At 55.3% G+C, this 19,568-nt stretch overlaps 1 protein-coding gene across 3 annotated transcripts in view; it reads right to left on the bottom strand.

Annotated features, from left to right (window-relative positions):
- Nucleotides 1–19,568, bottom strand: part of LOC111162543 (calcium voltage-gated channel subunit alpha1 A) — a 213,317-nt gene that overhangs the window by 12,525 nt on the left and 181,224 nt on the right. Inside the window, exons 32-39 of one of the 3 annotated variants that reach the window (XM_022527035.1) lie at nucleotides 19,193–19,198; nucleotides 14,769–14,885; nucleotides 14,364–14,429; nucleotides 14,071–14,186; nucleotides 11,705–11,855; nucleotides 8,656–8,783; nucleotides 6,309–6,405; nucleotides 3,668–3,773 (exon numbers count right to left, since the gene is read on the bottom strand). In XM_022527035.1, coding sequence (XP_022382743.1) covers nucleotides 3,668–3,773; nucleotides 6,309–6,405; nucleotides 8,656–8,783; nucleotides 11,705–11,855; nucleotides 14,071–14,186; nucleotides 14,364–14,429; nucleotides 14,769–14,885; nucleotides 19,193–19,198 — 787 coding nt within the window. Of the gene's footprint in view, nucleotides 1–3,667; nucleotides 3,774–6,308; nucleotides 6,406–7,331; nucleotides 7,429–8,655; nucleotides 8,784–11,704; nucleotides 11,856–14,070; nucleotides 14,187–14,363; nucleotides 14,430–14,768; nucleotides 14,886–19,192; nucleotides 19,199–19,568 lie in introns of all 3 variants that reach the window. The other 2 variants (XM_022527034.1, XM_022527033.1) reach the window with 2 other exon arrangements.

Here is a 19,568-nt window from a genome sequence, read left to right as displayed (position 1 = left end):
CTCCTAAGACACAAGTCAACTAAAAAGGCTGTGATTGTTATCACTGTTCTAACTGTTGTCCCCAAGCACTCAGCGAACCTTCCATAACTCCGGAAATTAGCTCAGTTATTCTCCGTGGAGCTCTGGGAGGGCCTGGTGCCCTCACCAAAGTCAGGATAGGGAGAGGTCCCTGGCTCAGAGATGCCAGGGGCGTGACCCTCTGGGGACTGAGTAGCGTCTGGAGTATGAGTGACAACAGCAACAGTCAAAATCAGGCACATCCCTGGAGGCCTTTGAAATCCTCATGTAGGGAATCTGGTGGGTGTCATAGAGACTGGCCTGACTGGAGTCCCACAGATGCTATTCTCATGATAAAGGACAATTTGGCATTCTGAAAGAAAGGACTGCTCTCTGACCAGCTCCTGGGAGGTGACCTCTATGTCCTTAGAGTGTCCTGCATGATGAAAATGTCTTTTGGGCACATGAGATAGTTTACCCCAACAATGGGATTTGTGGTGGGGGTCTTGGGCCCTGTGACCCACCATTAGTGTGACCTCTGGAGGGGCTGGAGTCTGAGTAACTAAGGTCAGCCAGGCCTACACGGCCAATCTCCAGCGCATACTCTGGTCACCAGGGCTTGGGTGGGTTTTCACAGTTGGCCACACTTCATCTGGGTTGTCACATCCTGTTGCTGGGACATCAGTGCTGCCCACGTGACTCACCTGGAAGTCTGCACCTGGTCTCTCCTGGACCCTGACCTCTGTGCCTCTGCTTTGCAGATTTTAACCAGTATCCTTCTGTTGTAATAAACCATAATTGTGAGTCCAATAGTGCTTCTTGGTTCTGAGAATTTCTAGGTAATCACTGAATCTGAGTCTGGAGTTCTCTTGGGACTACTGAACAGGTCCCCAGAGAGAAACAGCAGCTGGATCACAAAGGCATTGCAGACCAAGAGTGGGGGCACAGTTAGACCCATTTTATAGGTGAGTGAAACATGGCAGGCAGAATTCTGAAGCTGCCGCTGCCTTCTGCCCCAAGACGCTAGTTATTTGATCAAATGCTAGTCTAGGGACTGCCAGGAAAGGCTTCTGCAAATGTAATTAAAGTCCCAAGTCGGCCAGCTGTAAGATACATGACTTATCTAGGTGGGCCTGACCTAATCAGGTGAGCCCTTGCAAAGCTGAGTGTTTTCTCCAGCTGGTGGCAGGAGAGGTCAGACAGATTTGGAGTACACAAAAGATGAGATGCCTCCCTGGGAGCTAAGTGCAACCTCTGGCCAAACGCCAGCAATGAAGCAGACCCTCAGGCCGATGGTCACAGGCCACTGAATACACCTGAATGAGTCTGAAAGTACATTTTCCCCCAGGGCTTCCAGAGAAGAGTCCAGCCTGGCCAACAGCTTGATTTTGGCCTTGTGGGATCCTGGAGAGCCCAGCTGAGCCTGTCTAGACTTCTGACCAACAGGACTGGGAGCTGTTAAGTGGCTGTTCTAAGCTGTTATGTTTGTGGTTGTTTTTTACGTGGCCTAATTAGCTAATAAGTGGACTGAGGCTCGGAGAGGGTGTGATCTGCCCAGGTTTACAGTGAGGACAGGGCAGCGCAGGTGGGGAAGATAAGCCCATGGAACATAACTCTCCCACCTGATTAGAAGTCTGCTGCCTGCCCTTCGGATTCCTCGCTTCCCCGGGCTGGGACCTGGACCAGCTTCAACCACAATGATAAGGAAATAGTCTTTGGGGCACCTGGGTGGCTCAGTGGGTTAAGCTTCTGCCTTTGGCTCAGGTCATGGTCTCAGGGTCCTGGGATCGAGCTCCACATCGGACTCTCTGCTCAGCGGGGAGGATGCTTCCCAACACCCCCTGCCCCCCGCCCCGCCCCGCCCCGCCGCCTGCCACTCTGCCTACTTGTGATCTCTCTCTCAAATAAATAAATAAATAAAATCTTAAAACAAACAAACAAAAAGAAACAGTCTTGGGAGCGTAGAGCCACAAACAGCCAGGACCTGGGCCCGACTTCTGCGGAGCACCGAGCTGCCTGGCAGGCCTGAGCCTCTCACCTCTGACTTAGTGCAGGAGAAAGACTTTGCAGGCTGTGCCAGACAAGGGCCTGACCCACCCCCGACTTCTGTCCTCTCCCGAGCCTTATCTCTGCTCTTTCTGATTCTCTCTTGCTATGCTGGGGCTCTTTTTGCTCTTGGAACTTACACCTGTGTGTTTCCTGGTTAACTATGTCTGTCCTCAACCTACTCCCCTCTGCTGGGCGGTGTCCTAGTGGAAGCTGCTGACTTCCCTCCTGGAAACCTTCCACCTCCCCAGCAACTTCTGGTGTTGGCTCCTCCTCATCCTCTTTCCCTCGGGACCCTGGAAGGAACCTGGGTCCCTGAAGTTCTGTCTTCCTTCCTCTTCACCTCCTGGTGGCTTCAGCCTCTCTCTTTAGTGCCCTGATTTCCAGCCGAGGGCTGGACGAGGAACTCAGCCTTCTGTCAGCCCCTGTGCCCCCTGATGACCTGTGCGCACCTCTCTCTCTGTCCTTCTGTCCCACCAGCTGCCAAGTCACGTTGGGTCTACTGTCAGGCCTCCAAACCCCATTCCAGGTGGAGGGGAGGAGGGGCCCTCACCACTCCCCCAGAGCTGCCTGTCACAAAATCCATGGGTCACTCTTGGGCTTTGTCTTCCTTGGTTACTGGACAGTGCCTGATATGCTGGAGACACCCTCCAAAAACCCACATTGCCCTGGCCCTCACTCGCCTCCCTGGTCACCCCTTCTCTGTTGCCTCTAACCCTGCAGTGGACTCGGGCTGTCTTTGGGGGCATCCCTCAGCTCACACTCATCTCCCGGGAGAGCTTGTCCAGTCTCCTATCAGTGTCTGATGTCTCCTGACTTTTCACCTTCAGCCCAGTCAGGAAAACTCATTCTCTTGCCTCCTTCAGAATGTTCCTGGGGAGTGTCCCTCATAGGACATCTAAGCTGGAGACTCCCCTGCCTTCTGTGTGTCTCTAGGCTGACACCGACTTCCTGCCCTTCCTTAGCCCGGAACCTACCCTCCTACATTTCCCTTGTCTCAGGCAACAACGGCTCTGTCCTTTTTGTGGTTAGGGCTCAGCCCCTGGCGGTGGCCTTGACTCCTCTCTTTCCTTCATCCCCTCCATTGGTCATTTGGCCGGGTCAGCTCCCAAGAAATATCCAGAACCTGAACACTCCACATCCCCTGAGTCTAGGCAGTACTCCTGTGTTCACGGGGTAGTGTCCTCCACTGTGACCTCCTTCCAGACAATTCTGCCCTGTGGCCAGAGGGAATCTGTTCAAATGTGAGTCTGGTCAGTCACCCCCTTGCTCAAAGGGCAAGTCGGTTCAACATATTGGTGGATGGATGGCCTCCTACCCCAGGGCCTTTGTACCTGCTGGTCCCTGTGCCTGAGCACCCCCTGGGGGTCCATCTGACTCCTTCAGACCCTCCTGGGGGAAGCCCCTCCCACAGGAAGCGGAAGCCACTGAGCACAGTGCCGGCCGCTCAGGCAGCGCCCGCTGGATGTTTGCCGAGTGAGTGGGGAGTGGGATGACACTCATGATGGGGCAGTGGCGCCTCTGGTTTCATGTGGCGAGTGGGATCCCTGGCTGCCCGCAGCTCTCCCCTCCCAGGCCCCAATTCCATCCTGTCCTACCTCTCTGCTCCCGCTCCTGCCCTTACCCTTGGCGATCTTGATGTCCAGGGCTGTGCGGATCAGAGCCATGAGGGTAGAATTGAAGTGGACGGTGTTGTCGTCTGCCACGGGCAGATCCATGCGAAGAAGCCTCTACAGAAAACCAAAGGCGGGGGCAGTCATTGCCAGGCACCCCTCCCAGGCCCCCCGTGAGCCAGACCCACACTACCCTAGGAGCCCCAGGAAGAACTCTGAAGGCGGTGGCTAAAGATGTTCCCCACCCTCAGGTTATCCATCCCCTGCGCTGTTTTCCGGTTTCCCTTCGTGGGGAGAGCTCTGGGGCTCTCCTAGGCCATCAGCCCCCGCCCTTCCCTCTCCCGCATGCTGGATCCCAGAGCTGGCATTTCCCAGGTTGGCCAGACCCTTCCTTGCCCTGCCCCAGAGTTCTTCTGGATGGCTCCGCGCCATTCTGACCCCAGAGAAGAAGAGCGCAAGGCAGATCGCGGCAGATCATGCAGCAGCCAGGCACAGTGGTCCCCCGGCCACAGCCGCGGGGGGGCCACTGGCTCCCGCCTCCTCCCCCTGCTCGGCCCAGACCAGACCAGATGGGCACAGACCACATCATTCCTCTGAGAAGCAGCAGGCAGGCGGCCCCCCACTGACGGGGCAGCCGCTCACGGACATGCAGCGAGGCCATGACACACAGAACGGCAGACAGGGGTGCGCATGCAGACGGAATCTCGAGACTCATTCATAGCTCCGTGGGAAGTGTTTCTCAGGGGCATGTCCAGATCTTGGCTCTGTGCGATGGCAGGGGGAAGGGTGAGGGGGCATTCCCGTGGCCCAGGGAAGAAAAGACTCCCCGTGTCCCGAGCAGGGGCTCTGTCCCCCATGCTTGGTACTGTAGGAAGGTATGCTGGACTGGTATGCACCAGCCCAGGCTGAGGTGGCATGGAGATGGGGGTTGAGGGTGAGTTAGGCGCTCACTAGGGGATTCAGACGTACGTCAGCAGGAAAACACAGAGCTGGAGATGGGGAGAGGGATGGCAAACCCAGAACAGAACACAAGAGAGGGATTGGGGCAGGGTGGGGAGGGAGGTGGTAGACAGAGAAACACACACAGACTGGACTGCTGTGCACAGCTGTGCAGGTTACGCACTGCACAAAGGGCTAACCGTCTTTGAAATCACGGATTTGTATATTTAAATGACAACTTTTCAGCAGATAGCAAAGAATTATCTTGTTTTTGCCAGATGGGTGGATTACAACAATTTTCCAACAGACAAAATGTTCTGTGGAAAGGGTGTCCTTTTCAAATTTGCACAAAGGTGCCTATGGACCCCTGGTGGCCCTGCACAGAGACCAGGAAGGGAAGGGAGTTCACAGTCTCTCTCTCTCTCTCTCTCTCTCTCTCTCTCTCACACACACACACACACACACACGCGCGCGCGCACGCGCACGCGCGCACACGCACATATGCACACCACAAGCGCACGGGCCGTCAAGCAGAGACCAAGAGAAGGTACAAAAGGAAAGCTAGAGGAAGGATAGGTGCTGAGAGAGGCTTGTCAGAGAGGCTGGTGGAACAGCCTCTTCCCAGTCTTGACTGGGAAGGAGGAGGGATGAGGTTGCAGGGAGAAGGATGCATTAACAGAAGGGGAGGGAGGACTCTCACAGACACAGAGGGCGGGGCGGGGGGTTGCAAGGTGGATGGGAGAATAGGATGATGGGGCAATTTTTAAAGGTCATCCCTGAACTTCTCGTGGATGAGCTGGAGGGAACAGAGCATCTGTCCTTGGGTGCCAAGGGAGATTCCGGGACAGGGGTCTGGAGGGGTGGCCCAGCCCAGCCGCCTGGCGGCAGGACCCCTGCTCCTTCAGCCAGCATGCACCGTCCCCCGGTCGGCCATGGTGCTTGCCCGCCCCAGGCCCCCGCCAAGGCAGCGTGCATGGCCTGCATCAGGGTGCCACGGTCCAGGGGTCCAGCTGCGGCCTGCCTGACCACTCTGGAACAATGGAGAGGCATGTTGGGGTGTCTGGGGGAGAATGGGTGGCATAGGGGTTGGGGCTTGGGAAGCAATTTTTGGGGGGGAGGGAGAGGTGGAGGGAGGAGAGGCTCCGGGTACCCCTTGGGAGGTCTCGAGTCCCCCAAGGCCCTAGGTCAGAGATCAGCTTCAGGTGTATGTGGGGTGCTGCTGGACCTGGGGGCTCAAGATACGAAAGATGGGGGGGCAGGGCCTCGCCTTTTTGGGGCCAAAGCCCACCCCCGCAGGTTGTGAGGTACCTGCCCCGGCCTGGGACTGGGTATGGAGGCTGCTCTGGGTGAGCAGAAAGGAGGCAAGGTGGCATTCCCTCTGAAACATGTTTGTGTCCAATTTGGTTCCCAGGGGACCAGGTGCGAGGGGACTGGGGGCTCCCTCCCCCACCCCCCCGGCGTGTCGGCCATAATGGAGTCTCAAAACACCAAGACACACTCATCAGAAAAGACGGACACAGTGTGCTGCTTAGAGTCAAGGGACGGTCATGATCCATTTACTCGAGGAGGAAAGGGAAAAAAAGAAAAAGAAAAAGAGAGAAAAAAAAAAAAAGAAGAAGAGTAAATCCGGAAAAAGAGACTCGGCTGGTCGTTCCTGGTCAGCGCTGAAAAATCCCCAGTGCCCGACGCCGGTGGTCGGCAAGGGTAGACTACCTTGTAAGCCACTCTGGCCGGACACTTCTTCCCCAGACCCAAGGGCGGAGACATGTGTCTCAGCATCTGATACATGTCCGGGTAAGGCATGCGGCCCCTGGCAGCACCGAAAACAAAACGGGGTAGGAACGGAGAACCAAAGAAAGGGGTGGGTGAAGGGAGAGGGAGAAACGGAAAGAAAAAAAAAATTAAAAAAATAAAACAAAACAAAAAAAAACCAACAAAGATAAAAAACAAAACACCAAAAAAAGAAAAACAAAAAAGAAACCAAAACAAAAATCCAACCAAACCAAAAAAAAAAAAAAAAAAAAAAAAAAAAAAAACCACACGAGCCGAAAAAATAGAGAGAGGAAGATGCAGAGAACAATAAAATAGGTGTTTCAAATAAATGGAAAACAGGAGGAAAAAAATGGAAGAAAGGTCATTAAAAAAAGATCATTTCACTGCTCATGAGCAGGGAGAGAGAGAGAGAAAAGTCAGATTCAGTTTTGACTCTGAGCTAGGGTTCTGGTGGGGCTTGGAGGAAAGGCGGGGTCTCATTTTGGAGGGACTGGCACAAGTCTCTGGCTCAGTGTTCTTTTAAAAATTGGGTCAAGTTCTCTGGTTTGGCTGAGGCTGGTCTCTGAGGGGGCCTAGAAGGGGAAGGGGGGGCCAGGGCGGCGGGAGGAGGGCTGGGGCTTTGGGAGGCAAAGGGTGGAGGGGGAGAGAGTGGAGGTGATGGGGGGGTCAGTGCACAGTTCCGACCCCCGATGTGTCTGATTTGGGGTGCCGTTGAGACCCTGGGATGGGCAGCTTCAGCTAAGAGCAAGCAGAAATGGCTGAAGGGAACAGAGAGATTATGTCCCATGCTTCATCGAGTCTACGTGACTGCATTCTGTTGGCTAAGAATTCTCTAGTTTAATGCAAGAAAGAGAGATGGCTCTGTTTTATAGATATATATATATATATATGAAATATATATATTGAGGAACCCCAAGCCACACTCATTCCATGGATGCTAGCAGGTTTTAGTGGAATTCAAACCTTGCAAGCAACCCTATGAGGACATTTCTTGCCTAAGCCGAGAGGGGGAGATATCACGCGCAATAAACTGTACATATCCTTATAATGAATCCGACCACTGAAAGGAGAAGACAGGGGTTAGTGGAGGCAGGGTTCTGGGCTCACGCTAGCTCCCTGTGCACGCAGCAAGGTCATGATGCCAGAGGCTGGGGACCCCCCGGCTTTGAAGGGGTTGGGGAGACTCAGGGATGAGGGAAGTTCCCTGAGCTGTTCCCAGACAGTCCGGGGGAAGAGGGTCTCGGTTGGGGTGTGTGAAAGCTCTGGGCCAGGGTGGGGGGAGTGGGGGTAGGAGGGGCCCTCCCCCAGGGCTCTCTCTGTATCTCCCTTCTCCCCAATCTACACAGGCTACACTGCAGGGAGGGGGAGCTCGAGGAATAGGGGGACAGCATCCAACTGCTGTGACCTAAAATCAAAAGAGGAAGAGTTAGGAACCAGCCAGAAGTCAAAGCCCCAGACCCGTGGCTCAACCCAGCCTCTTGGTCTCACGGAGGACCTGTCTGGGGCTGTGGGAACGGCAAGGATGGAGTCCTCCCCACCTTCCTCCTGGAGGCCTCCCCTCCAGCACTCGGGGTGCCAAGGGCCCCCATTAATGCTTTCTCAGGCCCCCAGCCCGGCTCGAACTAGACTCTTCAGTTAGTGGTTGGTGGGCGCTGAGGTTCGGGGTAGCTTCTCTGAGTAGCTCCATGTTGGTCCCCACGTGCACAGGGTGGAGAACGACCCTTTGGAACCACCACCAGAAGCACTCTGGTGCCCAAGGGTAGGAGAGCTCGCTCCCTTTGTGGCCGCGAAAATGCGAGAACCCCTGAGGCTTTGTGTCTTTGGCCCTGGCCTCCTGTGATCTCTGTCTGGCACCAGTCTGATCTCACCACCAATGCTACCTGCCAAGGGAGCTAGGCCGGCCCTGTTCCCATCACTCCCAGGACAGCAGAGGCTGAGAGGCCTCTGGCTTCCTCCCCGTCCTCTGGCTGGTCTGGCTAGCTTGTCGTCACCATCCTGAGGCTTCTCAGTTGTGGGGAGAGTCACAGGAGGCCGAAACCTCAATGTTTGATTCCTTCCCTCTTCTCCCAGAAAGCCTGGGCCTCGGGCAGGCGATCCCCAACCATTTCACCTGTGGCATGTGAGGGCGCCGATCCTTGTCTCTTTCCTCCAGGTTGACCCCTCGGAGATCCCAGCTAGCTCCCCAGCGACCCAAAGACCCAAAGTCCAGGACCTGACCTAGCCTCGTGGGCTCTAGCAGCCACGGAGAGGTGGGCGATGTGGCTGGAAGGGGCGGGCGACTCCTTACCACGCTGCGGGGTCGTACTCGGCCCAGACACGCACGTACTCATCCAGGTGGTGGGGACCCAGGATGGAGGAATCTCGAGTGAGGTACTCAAAGTTGTCCATGATGACGGCGACAAACAGGTTCAGCATCTGTGGGGACCCCGGGGGCCGGGAGGGAGTGGGGGAGAGCGAGACACACCCAAACACACATACACAGAGGCCCGGAGAGAGAGGGAGGGAGAGGGGTGAGATGACAAAAGGGAGACAGAGAAAGAAAAAGATGGGGGGATGGGGAGGAGAGACACACACTCACACAAGGAACCCCAGAAATGAATGCAGAAATGGAGATGGGACAGAGAGACAAAGACGGAGACAGAGAAATATGAAGAGACAGAGACCAATAGTGATGGACAGAGACAGAGCCGGAGAGAGAGGGGGAAGACGCTATGTGAAATGGGGGCCAACCCCAAGGGACCACCATGACCCCACATCTTCCCACAACAAGGCCAAAGTCAGTGGTCCATGTGGATTGTATTCCCAGCCCCAACATAAAGTAAGCATTCAGCAACTATTTCCTGGATGGAAGGAAGGATGGATGGATGGATGGATGGACAAATGCATGAATTAATTTTCTTGTCCTCATCTGCACCCGGTAGCACATTTTCACATGTCCTTCTGGCCCTCAGCACAGCGGGAGATTACATCATTTTGCCTCCAATCCTTTGTAAATGTTGCTTCTTTAGTAAACATCAGGATTTGTCTCCCTGTGGGGAGCAGCATCTGGGGAACCCTCCTCCTTTATCTGTAAGAGGATGGAGCTGGGTGTGGCCAACCCCCACTTTCTGGCTCCCCAGGCACTGGTCATACAACCCAGGGCTGTGATTGCTGAGGGAGGGACACATGACCCAAGGTGGTCAATGGGAGCCTTCCCTGGGATATGTGCTGACACCCTGGCCGTCGTTTGACCTCAACAAGGAGAAATTCTGAGAGCGAAGCCAGTGTGGGGAAGAGTGAGGAGGATGGGGTCCGTTGTCAGGATCCAGCCTCACCTGGACTTTTCAGGTACACAAGTCAGTGAGCTGTATGTGCTGCTTACATTAGGGAAGTTTCTGCTACTTCAAACGTGTTCTAGTTCTTGCTTGTGGTCCCTGCAGGCCACTCTTTGAAATCTTCCTTCCCTTGGTCTGAATCATCTCATCACAGCATGTATCAGGCCACGTTGCTATTACCTGCTGACTCGTCTGCCGGTTACCCCCGCAGCCAGAGACACCTGTGTTCTGTCCCTGTACCTCAGTGCCTAGCATCAGGTCTGGCATGTAGTAGGTATTCAACAAAGGTATAGATGTAAGCCTAGTAGGTGCTTAACAAATAACCCGTAATCCTAGGCGTCCCTAACTTCAGTGACTCAATTTTTAATTCATCTTCATGATATTGACGAGCTCCCGCTGTGTGCCAGGCACTGTCCTAGGTGCTGGGGATGTGGCAGGGAACAAGACAGAAATCCCTGACCTCGGGGTGCTGATGGTCAAGCAGAGATGTCTTCTAGGGTGCCTGTCCTTCTCAGATGGGCTCTATTATAGGGTCTTGTCCTCACATGTATCTATAGCTGCTTGGACAAGGGTGGCTTTTTGACCAAGGGGTGGGCTGGTCCATTCAGACTCTCTTGCCTGGGAACTTGGAACGGGGCAATGAATGGAGCTTGTGGGTCAGCGGCTGCGGGTGTTGGACTCGGGAGCTGAGAGACAGAGGCTACAAGTCTCTCAGTGTGAGGCCACAGGTCTGAAGGGGGTGAGGGTGCTGGACTTTCGCTGACAGACGCTGGCGTCTGGTCAGGGTCTGCACTCATCTCACACTCTTTTGGCAGCTGGCTTCCTGTATCCTGCTGGTGGGATCCACGGTCAGGAAACCAGACCAGGGAGGATGGGCGAAGGGACCCCTTCTGTCTCCAGTGTGGATCTGTCTTGTGGGTTGAATTGTGTCCCCCTCAAAAGACATGTTCAGATCCTAACCCCTGGTACCTGTGAACCTGACCTTATTTGGAAAAAGGGCCTTCGTGATATCAAGTTAGGAGGACGTCACACTGGATTGGGGGGGGGCCCTAAATCCAATCTGACTGCTATTCCCCTAAAAGAGGAATCTGGACACAGACGCACAGGGGAGAGGATGCAGGTAGATGCCGGAGGGACAGACCCAAACAGGGAACACCGGGATCCCGAGAAGTTGGAAGAGGCCTGGAAGGATTCTCCCCTAGAGGCTTTGGAGGGAGCACGGCCCTGCCAACTCCTTGATTGGTTTTAGCCTCCAGAACCGTGGGAGGGTAAATTCCTGTCATTTTAAGCCACCGAGTCTGTGGTCCTTTGTCACGGCAGCCACAAGGACTGTCTACAAGTGTCCTGGGGCCATGGACAGCCAGGGTGCCAGGGGCGGGGTGAGGGTGAGTCAGTCCGCCCTCTTTTCCTTTTAATTCCCGAAGCCAGGAATCCCCGGTGACTCCAGGGTTCTCTAGTTCTCTTTCAACCCCATGTAGCCAATCCTTGTATTAAGTCTCCTCTAAGATATCTGGAGAGCTTCTGTTCTCTTGACTTGGCTCTGTGGCTCCAGGAAGAGGAGGGGCATAACTAGTATCCCGCGTAACTAGACTGGCAGTGGGGACCAGCTCTCAGCTCCGCTAGTTTTTCTCCTCAGTTAAAACCCAGCGGCTCTCGGATGGGGGAGAGTCTGTCCTTCTCCCCAATCTCCAGGGGGGTCACTGTCAATGTCAGAAGGCACATTTGCTTATCACACCTGAGGCTGGAGGCCAGGAAAGCTGCTAACCACACTGCAAGGCACAGGACAGCACCCCCCCGCACCCCCTGCAGAGACCGAACCAGCCCCAAATATCAGCAGTGTCGCTGCTGAGAACCCCCAGTTAACTGAATCCCCCCAGCCGGCGCAGAGACGCTCTGGAGGGAGCAAATCTGTGACACAGCCGTATTCCAGAGAAACCTACGCCCCGCGGTGGGAGCCGGGTCAGGGAGGCCCCCCCTGACCCCGTGCTACCTGCCCCCCCCCCCACATGCACACAGACTCACCAGAAACGAGCATAGGAAGATGAAGGAAACGAAGTAAAAATAAGCAAATTCATTGCCACACTCGGGAGTCAGGATGCCCGAGTTCTTATCGCATGGCTTCCCACTGAGGCAGGAAAGCATGATGTTGTGCCAAGCCTCCCCGGTGGCACTCCTGGGGAATGGAGAGAGGGCACCATCAGGGACCTGGGCACCTGGACCTGGGCACCCAGGCCTGGACATGGGGATATTTGCACGGGGGTCCAGAGTTGGACTGGCATGAGTTCAAGTTCTAGATACGCCACTTTTTTGCTCTGGGAGCTCAGAGAGATGATTCTCATCCTTTAGGTGTTCACTTGGGGGGGGGTCTTTAAAGTTCATTGGGGGGGGAATTTAAACAATGCTGATGCAAAAGCCCCACTCCCACACGCTTGCTTTCAACTGATCTGGGGTGGGGCCTGGGGACATAGGTAGGTATGTTTTAAAGGCTCCTCTTCCTCCAGGCTATGATCACCTCTTATTACCTTCTCCCTAGGTCTCTCTGCTCCAGGTACACTGGGATCTCACTGTCCCCAAACATGCCAGCCATGCTCCTGCATCAGGGCCTCTGCACTCATTATAACTTCTTCCTGACCTGCCCTTCCTCAGAGAGCCACAAGATTCCCTCCCTCACCTATTTCTCTCACACGTCACCTGCCTCCAGGGAGGCATGACCTACCAGCCCTCCATTCCTTTAGATGTTGTTGCTAAATTAAAAAAAAATTTTTTTTCTCATTCCCAAGTATACATAAGATTGATCATTTTAGGGGTGGCCTGGGTGGCTCAGCTGGTTGAGTATATGCCTTCGGTTTGGGTCACGATTCCAGAATCCTGGGATCTAGCCCAGCATTGGGCTCTCTGCTCAGGGGAGAGCCTGCGTCTCCCTTTCCCTCCGCCTGCCCCTCCACCTGCTTGTGCTTGCTCTCTCTCTCTCTAATAAATAAATAAAAATCTTAAAAAAATTGATTTTAACTATTCTTTTTTTTTTTTAAAGATTTTATTTATTTATTTGTCAGAGAGAGAGCGAGCGAGCACAGGCAGACAGAGTGGCAGGCAGAGGCAGAGGGAGAAGCAGGCTCCCCACAGAACAAGGAGCCTGATGTGGGACTCGGATCCCAGGACGCTGGGATCATGACCTGAGCCGAAGGCAGCTGCTTAACCAACTGAGCCACCCAGGCGTCCCGATTTTAACTATTCTTAAGGGTCGAGTCCAGTGGCATTCAGTACATTCACAATACTGTGCACCTACTTGTCACCACTGTTCACCTGTAGGATCTTTCATCTGTCCCACTCATGCAGCCCCTGGCAATCTCTAGTCCTCCTCTTTACCTCTATGAAATGTGCCTGTTGTGGGCACTTCATGTAAGTGAAATCACGCATTATTTGTTCTTTTTTTTTTTTTTTTGTGGGTTTTCTTTTTAAAAACTTCATTTGTTTATTTGACAGATCACAAGCAGGCAGAGAGGCAGATAGAGAGAGGGGGAAGCAGGCTCCCCGCTGAGCAGAGAGCCGAATGAGGGGCTCGCTCCCAGGACCCTGAGATCATGACCTGAGTGGAAGGCAGAGGCTTAACCCACTGAGCCACCCAGGCGCCCCCACACATTATTTGTTCTTTTGTGTCTCCATTTCCCTCTTAACCTTGAATTCTATCCCCTTCCTGCACTCTCCATCACTAGCTTACCGATGGCCTTTCTCCTGAGCAGGAATAGAAGCACCTGGGGGGCACGGAATATCTCTTTCTGCTTTGTTTACAGTACCTTCAGCAATGCCTGGCACACAGTGGTGTTCAAGAAACCTCCCACGGATAAACGAACGAGGGAACTCTAATGCGCAGCCAGGATTAAGAAATCAAGCCTCAGGGTCCAATTAGCCTCAATTTCCTCACCTGTCAGATGGGGTTGTCAAGAATCCCCACCTCACAGGACGGTCAGGAAGGTTCAGTGATGTAATGCCTGAAAACGCCTTACATGTTTGTATCCCAGGACCTTTAGCTTCTGCTCAGCCAGGTTCCCTGGGCCCCCCACAAGCCCATCCCAAGCCTCACTGGAACAGAAGGAAGACAGCATGCCCCCTATAGGAAGAGGGAAAGGACATGCCCCCTACAGAAAGAGGAGGGAAAGGACACGCCCCCTATAGGAAGAGGGGGGGTAAAGGACACGCCCCCTACAGGAAGAGGGGGGGTAAAGGACACGCCTCCTACAGGAAGAGGGGGGTAAAGGACACGCCTCCTACAGGAGGAGGAAGGAAAGGATACGCCCCCTACAGGAGGAGAAAGGAGAGGACACGTCCCCAACCGGAAGAGGGCACACTCCCACCAGAAGAGAAGCAGGAAAGCACATGTGCCCGCTCACCTGAAAAGAAGCATGAGGGCCTGGAAGAAGGTCCGAAAGTTATTGTGCTCAGTGATTTGGAACTCATCCTCATCACTGTCCTCATCCTCCACGTCAATGCCGATGTTGCCAAACACCTGGGGAATAGGAAGGTAATGAATGACCAGGGGCACCAATGCCCCCAGTGGCTTCAGGGAAACTCCACTCAACCGTCATGGCTGTCTCTCCAAACTGGGTTCCCCTGACCCACCCCTGCCTAAGGATGGTGGCCCTCCCAGGGAGGGCTCTAGGAATGCTAGGGGATCGGCACTCACCTGCATCCCGATGATGGCATAGATAAAGAAAAGCATGGCAATCAGCAGACAAACATATGGCAGGGCCTGGTGGGGAAAAAAGGCAATAAAGGAGAGTGCCAGGGGGCCTCTTATCCAAACCATTTCCCTCCCCATCCCAGGGCTCTGCCCCACTGGGCTGGGCAGCCCCAAGCTGTGCCAGAGTGGTGCCAGGGATCGGTGGGCCTTTTTGAGGTCATAGTGGCAAGAAGGCATCAGAGGGATTCTCAAGTCACACCAGGGGCCCGCGGTTGAGAGAAGAGCTCTACAGATCACAGACTGTCAGCAAAGGGCACCACAGAGGGATTTCCACCTGGTTTCTACTTTCAGCCACAGCAGGGGTGGGGGAAAAATCTTCTCAGCCCTAGACTGGCGGCAGGGGCTCACCTTGAAGGACTGCACAAAGGTCCAGAGAAGAATCCGGATGGTGTAACCCTGACGGAGGAGTTTGATGAGCCGGGCAGCTCGGAAGAGGCGGAGAAAGCTCAAATTGATGAAGTTATTCTGGGGAGATGGAGAGAAAAGGGTGACCATCCACCCACCCCCGGGGGCTCAGAGCCGTCACCACTCACAGAGGCCCCTACATGAAGCCAACCAACAGGAAAAGCAAGCCAGACCCCAAATAAGGAGGGAGAGAAAGCACTATTAATGCAATGGTGCGGAGGAAAAACGTCGAAAAAGGAACAAAGTTGGGGGGAGGAGGGGAAGGGAGGAAAAGGCAACTCAAAAGCATAAACCCTCCCTGCCAGCCCCACCCGCGATGGGGAAAAGGAAAGAAAAAGGAAGGAAGAGAAAGGAACCGGGTGGGGTGGGGTGGGGTGGGGAAAAATAACCAAAGAACAAGGGAAAGAAAATATATCCGAATCATCCAATCAGGAAAAAAATCGAGATGGTTTTTGTTTCTCCCAACAACCAAATGCACTGAGACGATAGGACACAAGCGGGTCAAGTTGCCGAATCCATCACACGTGTACGATGCACAAACACCAGGGCGGGGTGGGGGTAGCCAGCGCGCAGGCCTGGTGGACGTGTGCGGGTTCCCAGGGCATGTTACGCTCCGGGCCAGAAATGCATCTGTCATGGGACTCAACGGGCACCCTGCCCTGCCCTGCCCTGCCGAGCTGCCCACCCGCTCCTGCCCGCCCTGACCTCACCCCACGGCCAAGAGGAGCAGCGGCTCGAGCCAATCGGAGAAGCGGAAGAGCATCTTTTCTTACCCCCTTGGCGAGCGGGAATGGGGAGGACGGGAGGGAGCTGGGGCTGGTCGGCTGCAGGGCGAGTCCTCGCTGCCCGCTGAGTCGGAGAAGATGCATTTGGGGCCCTTTTCCCCCCTCTCAGGGATGGCTTCTCAGCTTCTGGGGCTGGGTGGAGTAGCACGGGACCAGGCCTGCGGGAAGCAGGAAGTACGCAGCGCCCGTGGGTGGGTGAGCTCGCCAACAGCCCAGGCCCACCAAGGGGCCGGTGCTGGAGGTGGGGCCGTCCCTGCCCCCAGGACCTCCCTGCGTGGGCCCTGCCTCTGCTCAAAGACCCCCTGACTAGTCACTGCCTCTACCTCCTCCCACCCAAGCCGGGAGAAACCCCCAGGGAAGGGGGGGCGGTCAGCTGGGAGGGGAGCCAGGAGAGCAGCGGGATGTGGGCCCCTGGCTGCCCCCCGGGGCGGGGAGGAGGGGCGGCTGGTCTGCTGGGGCCTCAGGGTCGCTGGTGGGGGACACGTGGCTCAAAGTCACAAATGGACCAAATGTGACTGGCGAAGCTCTCTCGTTGGGCCTGAGCAGTTTTGTTCTGATTAAGAAGAATTGTCAGTGTTTAAAAATCAGATGTCTCCCCCAAATCTGGTGATTCTGGCAACTCCGGACCTGCCTCCAGGTTGGCAAAAGTTGGCTGGGGCTTAGATATGGCAGCCCCCATGAAGTGGGCCATGTGCCCCCTAGTTTGCCGAGGTCCCCCACGTTCTAGAAGTGGCACCCGCTTTCCTGGTCTATGGCACCGGCTTCGATGCCAGAGGCACTGGGGTGTGAGACCCCCACGTCGGGCAGACCAGGAAAGCTCCGCTGGTCACCCTGCCCGCAGGCTGGAGGGGGAGGACCTTTACCTGGGCTCTGCTCTAGGGGATCTAGAGAGCCCTAGACATGGGCCATGTAGCAAGATTTCCACTGGCCTCGCCCTCACCCTTCACATGCGGCAGGGGTGACCATATACAGGCTGCCCTGACAGTCACAGCACTCCTTTTGCTCTCAAAAGCTTGGCTAATGAATTCTATATGGGCATCCTACTTGGTGGCTCCTGGGGACTTCCCAGCTACTGGGTCTGGCCTGGGAGCTGAGAGGCAGGGATGGGAGTTCAAGGAATTTCTGGGGCTGAACGGGGGCAGGGGGGCTCTGGATTGGTTGGCAAAGTCTAGGATGCTCGTTGGGACCCATCAGTTGGCCCTTGGGCTTCTAGGATTGGGGAGGGGACTGGGAGAGCCTATCCTGACCATCTTGGGCCCAACCACTGTGAGAAGCTCCCAGGGGCCCCAAACAAGCTCCCACTCCCAGCTCAGCTGAGAGTCGCCCCCTGTGCCCAGCTGACCTGACTCCCAGCCCTGCTTGGCTTCCCAGCTCTACCTGGGGATGGGGCCGATGGCCCAGGTGTCCCCAGCCCCTCCCGACCATCCCCAGAGTACAAGCCATCCCTTCACGGGGCGGGTCATAACATGTGGACTCTGCCCAGCATGCAAAGGCAGGCGGGCCTGGAGCAGCTTCCGGGGACTCAGGGTAGAGCGGTGGGAGCCTGCCACCATGCAGGAGAAGCAAGGGGTCTCGCAGGGGGACGCGTGCAGAGAGCATGCTGCCCTTCTTGGAGCAGAGGAAGGAGACACATGGGGGAAGTAGGGGTGGAGGTGAGAGAGGTCCAGGGGGTGGGGCAGGGGAAGGTACTTGTGTGCCCTCATCCACCCCTCCGTCGTCTTCTTGGTTCTGCATCAAGTCCTTCAAGTGCTCGCAGAACTTCTGGAGACTTCCCTCTTCCTAGCTTCCATCTTTCCATCCACAGCCCAGGAAGGAGCAGCTGTGCTCTCCTCCAAGCATGCCCCGTGTGCCCTGGTTCAAGCGTGATGGGGTGGGACGCAGGCCCGGGAAGGCTTGTCACGCTCAGGAAGACACGAGAACCAGCCATTGAAGGGTCCAGAGGAATCCTAGCATTTGCGGACCACACCTCCGCAGACCTTGCCCCTGCGCCCCAGATCCCGTACCACCTGCCTACTTGACTTCCTCCGGGGTGCCCTTAAAGGCACCTCAAACTCTGTGTCTACATCTGCGCTCTTCCCCCAACCTAGTCCTCTTCTGGCATTCCCTAACTTCTGTCTCCCAGTTCAAGCCAGACTCAGATCCCTCCAGGTACCTTTCTCCCCCAGCCCAGACCCAACCCATCCCCAGGTCCTGGAGAAGCCCCTGCTTAGGTGGCCAGTCCCCTCTTGAGGGGATCCTGGTGCTCCCTGCTGGACCAGTCCCCTGCCTGGCTGCTCCCTCCGTGGCCTCAGCCATCTTGTCTAATCACACTTCCATAGCTGCACCTGCTCCAAATCCTCTCAGGCTTCCACAAGGCCCCAAGGGCTTATCCCCTCCTGACGTTTTCACTTTCCCTGGGTCAGCCTTCCTTCACTCTCTTTGCTCCCACACCCCCTCACTCGGAGACCCAGATGCCTGCAGGATTCCTCTTGCCACCGGGCCTTTGCACATGCTGTTCTGGGCCTCGAACGCTCTTCTCCCCGCTCTTTTGTTAACAGTGCTTATCCTTTAGTTCATAACACAGTTATAATTTCAGGTGGGTTTGAGAGTGGTTATTTGATCAATGCCTGGCTTCCTCACTTTGGCTTTAGGCGAGAGGGTGGCAGTGATGGTGTTCCCTTCAGCCCACTTCTGCTTGTGGCACCACATTCAGAATCACGAAATGTCTGGGGGATGAGCGCACGTGGTGTTGCTAGCATGGGAGGGATCCTGGTACGGGGGTGGGGGTCCTTCAAAGGGGCTCGGAGATGGTGGGGATGAGGTAGGGGAAGACAGAATTTACGAGAATGAGAAGTGTGCAAGGAGCAAGGAGTGTGCAAGTGTGCAAAGAGGAAGGGAGGGAGAGCGATGGAGATGGTGTGTGCTGGGGTAGGAGCGTGGGTGTGCAGGGAGGAACAGAGAGGGACAGGTATGTATGGATATGTTTGAAGCGGAGATGAGAGAGAGGAAGAGCACCCAAACAAGAGAGTAAGGGGGAGAGTGGGTGTCGGAAAGGGGGGAGGGCACATGGGTTCAGCGACGGTGTGTATGACCTCCTCCTTGGACTTGGAAATTGACATCTTAGCCAGTCAAACCCACGGGCCTGGAGTGGGGTGAGTTAGCCCGGTGCCTAGGCTCCATGAAGCTGAACAGGAGACAGGAGCGATGAGTGGCTGGCTAAGGGCTCAGAGTGTAGGGAAGTGGGTAAGGGATGGGGTGGGAGACCCAGCCAGCTGACTAGTCTTGCGGGAGGCGTTACACAGGGCAAACCCAGTCTTCTCTTTGCAAAAGCTGTAAACCAACCCATGAAGAAAACCCCAATTCAGAACCCAATAAAAACAATGAGAAGGGGGGTGGGAGGGGAGGGAGGGAAGGAGGGGCTGTTGGAATGAGGAGGGAGTGGGAGTGGGCTGGGGGAGACAGACAGATGGGGTAGGGGGGCTGGGGAGGAGCATCAGGCAACCCAAGTCCATAAGCCCAGGGCAGGACGTGCAGTGCTGACGCGAGAAGATGCGTTCACAGTTAATGTAAGGCATTTAGACTTCAGAAAGAAGTAAGACCAACCGGATTCTAGATGCAGATGTTGAAGATGGAGGGGGAGCGGGCGGGCGGGGGCGGTTGGGAGGCGTGTTCAGCGTTTTTTAGGTTGATTTGTAACCAGTGCCAAAAAACCAATGGGTTTCGGTTCCCGGGCGGGGAGTGGGGGTGGTGGGTTGGGAGATAGTCATTGGTGTATGAACACACAGACCACGTCATGGATGAACAAATGAATTTCATAGTGCATTTTGATTGGATGAGTTTTTCAGACGGCGTTGTGCCAATATACAGTTTAAAGAGCAGGCATGAAAAGAGACAAGACAAGAAACACAGTCATTATCCATTGAACGCAGGGCAAACCCACGTCACCCGGCCACTTGGGGGCGGCAGCTGAGGCCCAGGG

The sequence above is a fragment of the Enhydra lutris genome, unplaced genomic scaffold (genome assembly GCF_002288905.1).
Source record: "Enhydra lutris kenyoni isolate GAN:26980312 unplaced genomic scaffold, ASM228890v2 scaffoldscaffold92, whole genome shotgun sequence".
Taxonomy (NCBI): domain Eukaryota; kingdom Metazoa; phylum Chordata; class Mammalia; order Carnivora; family Mustelidae; genus Enhydra; species Enhydra lutris.
The sequence above is the reverse complement of the archived record's forward strand: the minus strand, read 5'-3'. Positions and strand labels throughout refer to the sequence as shown.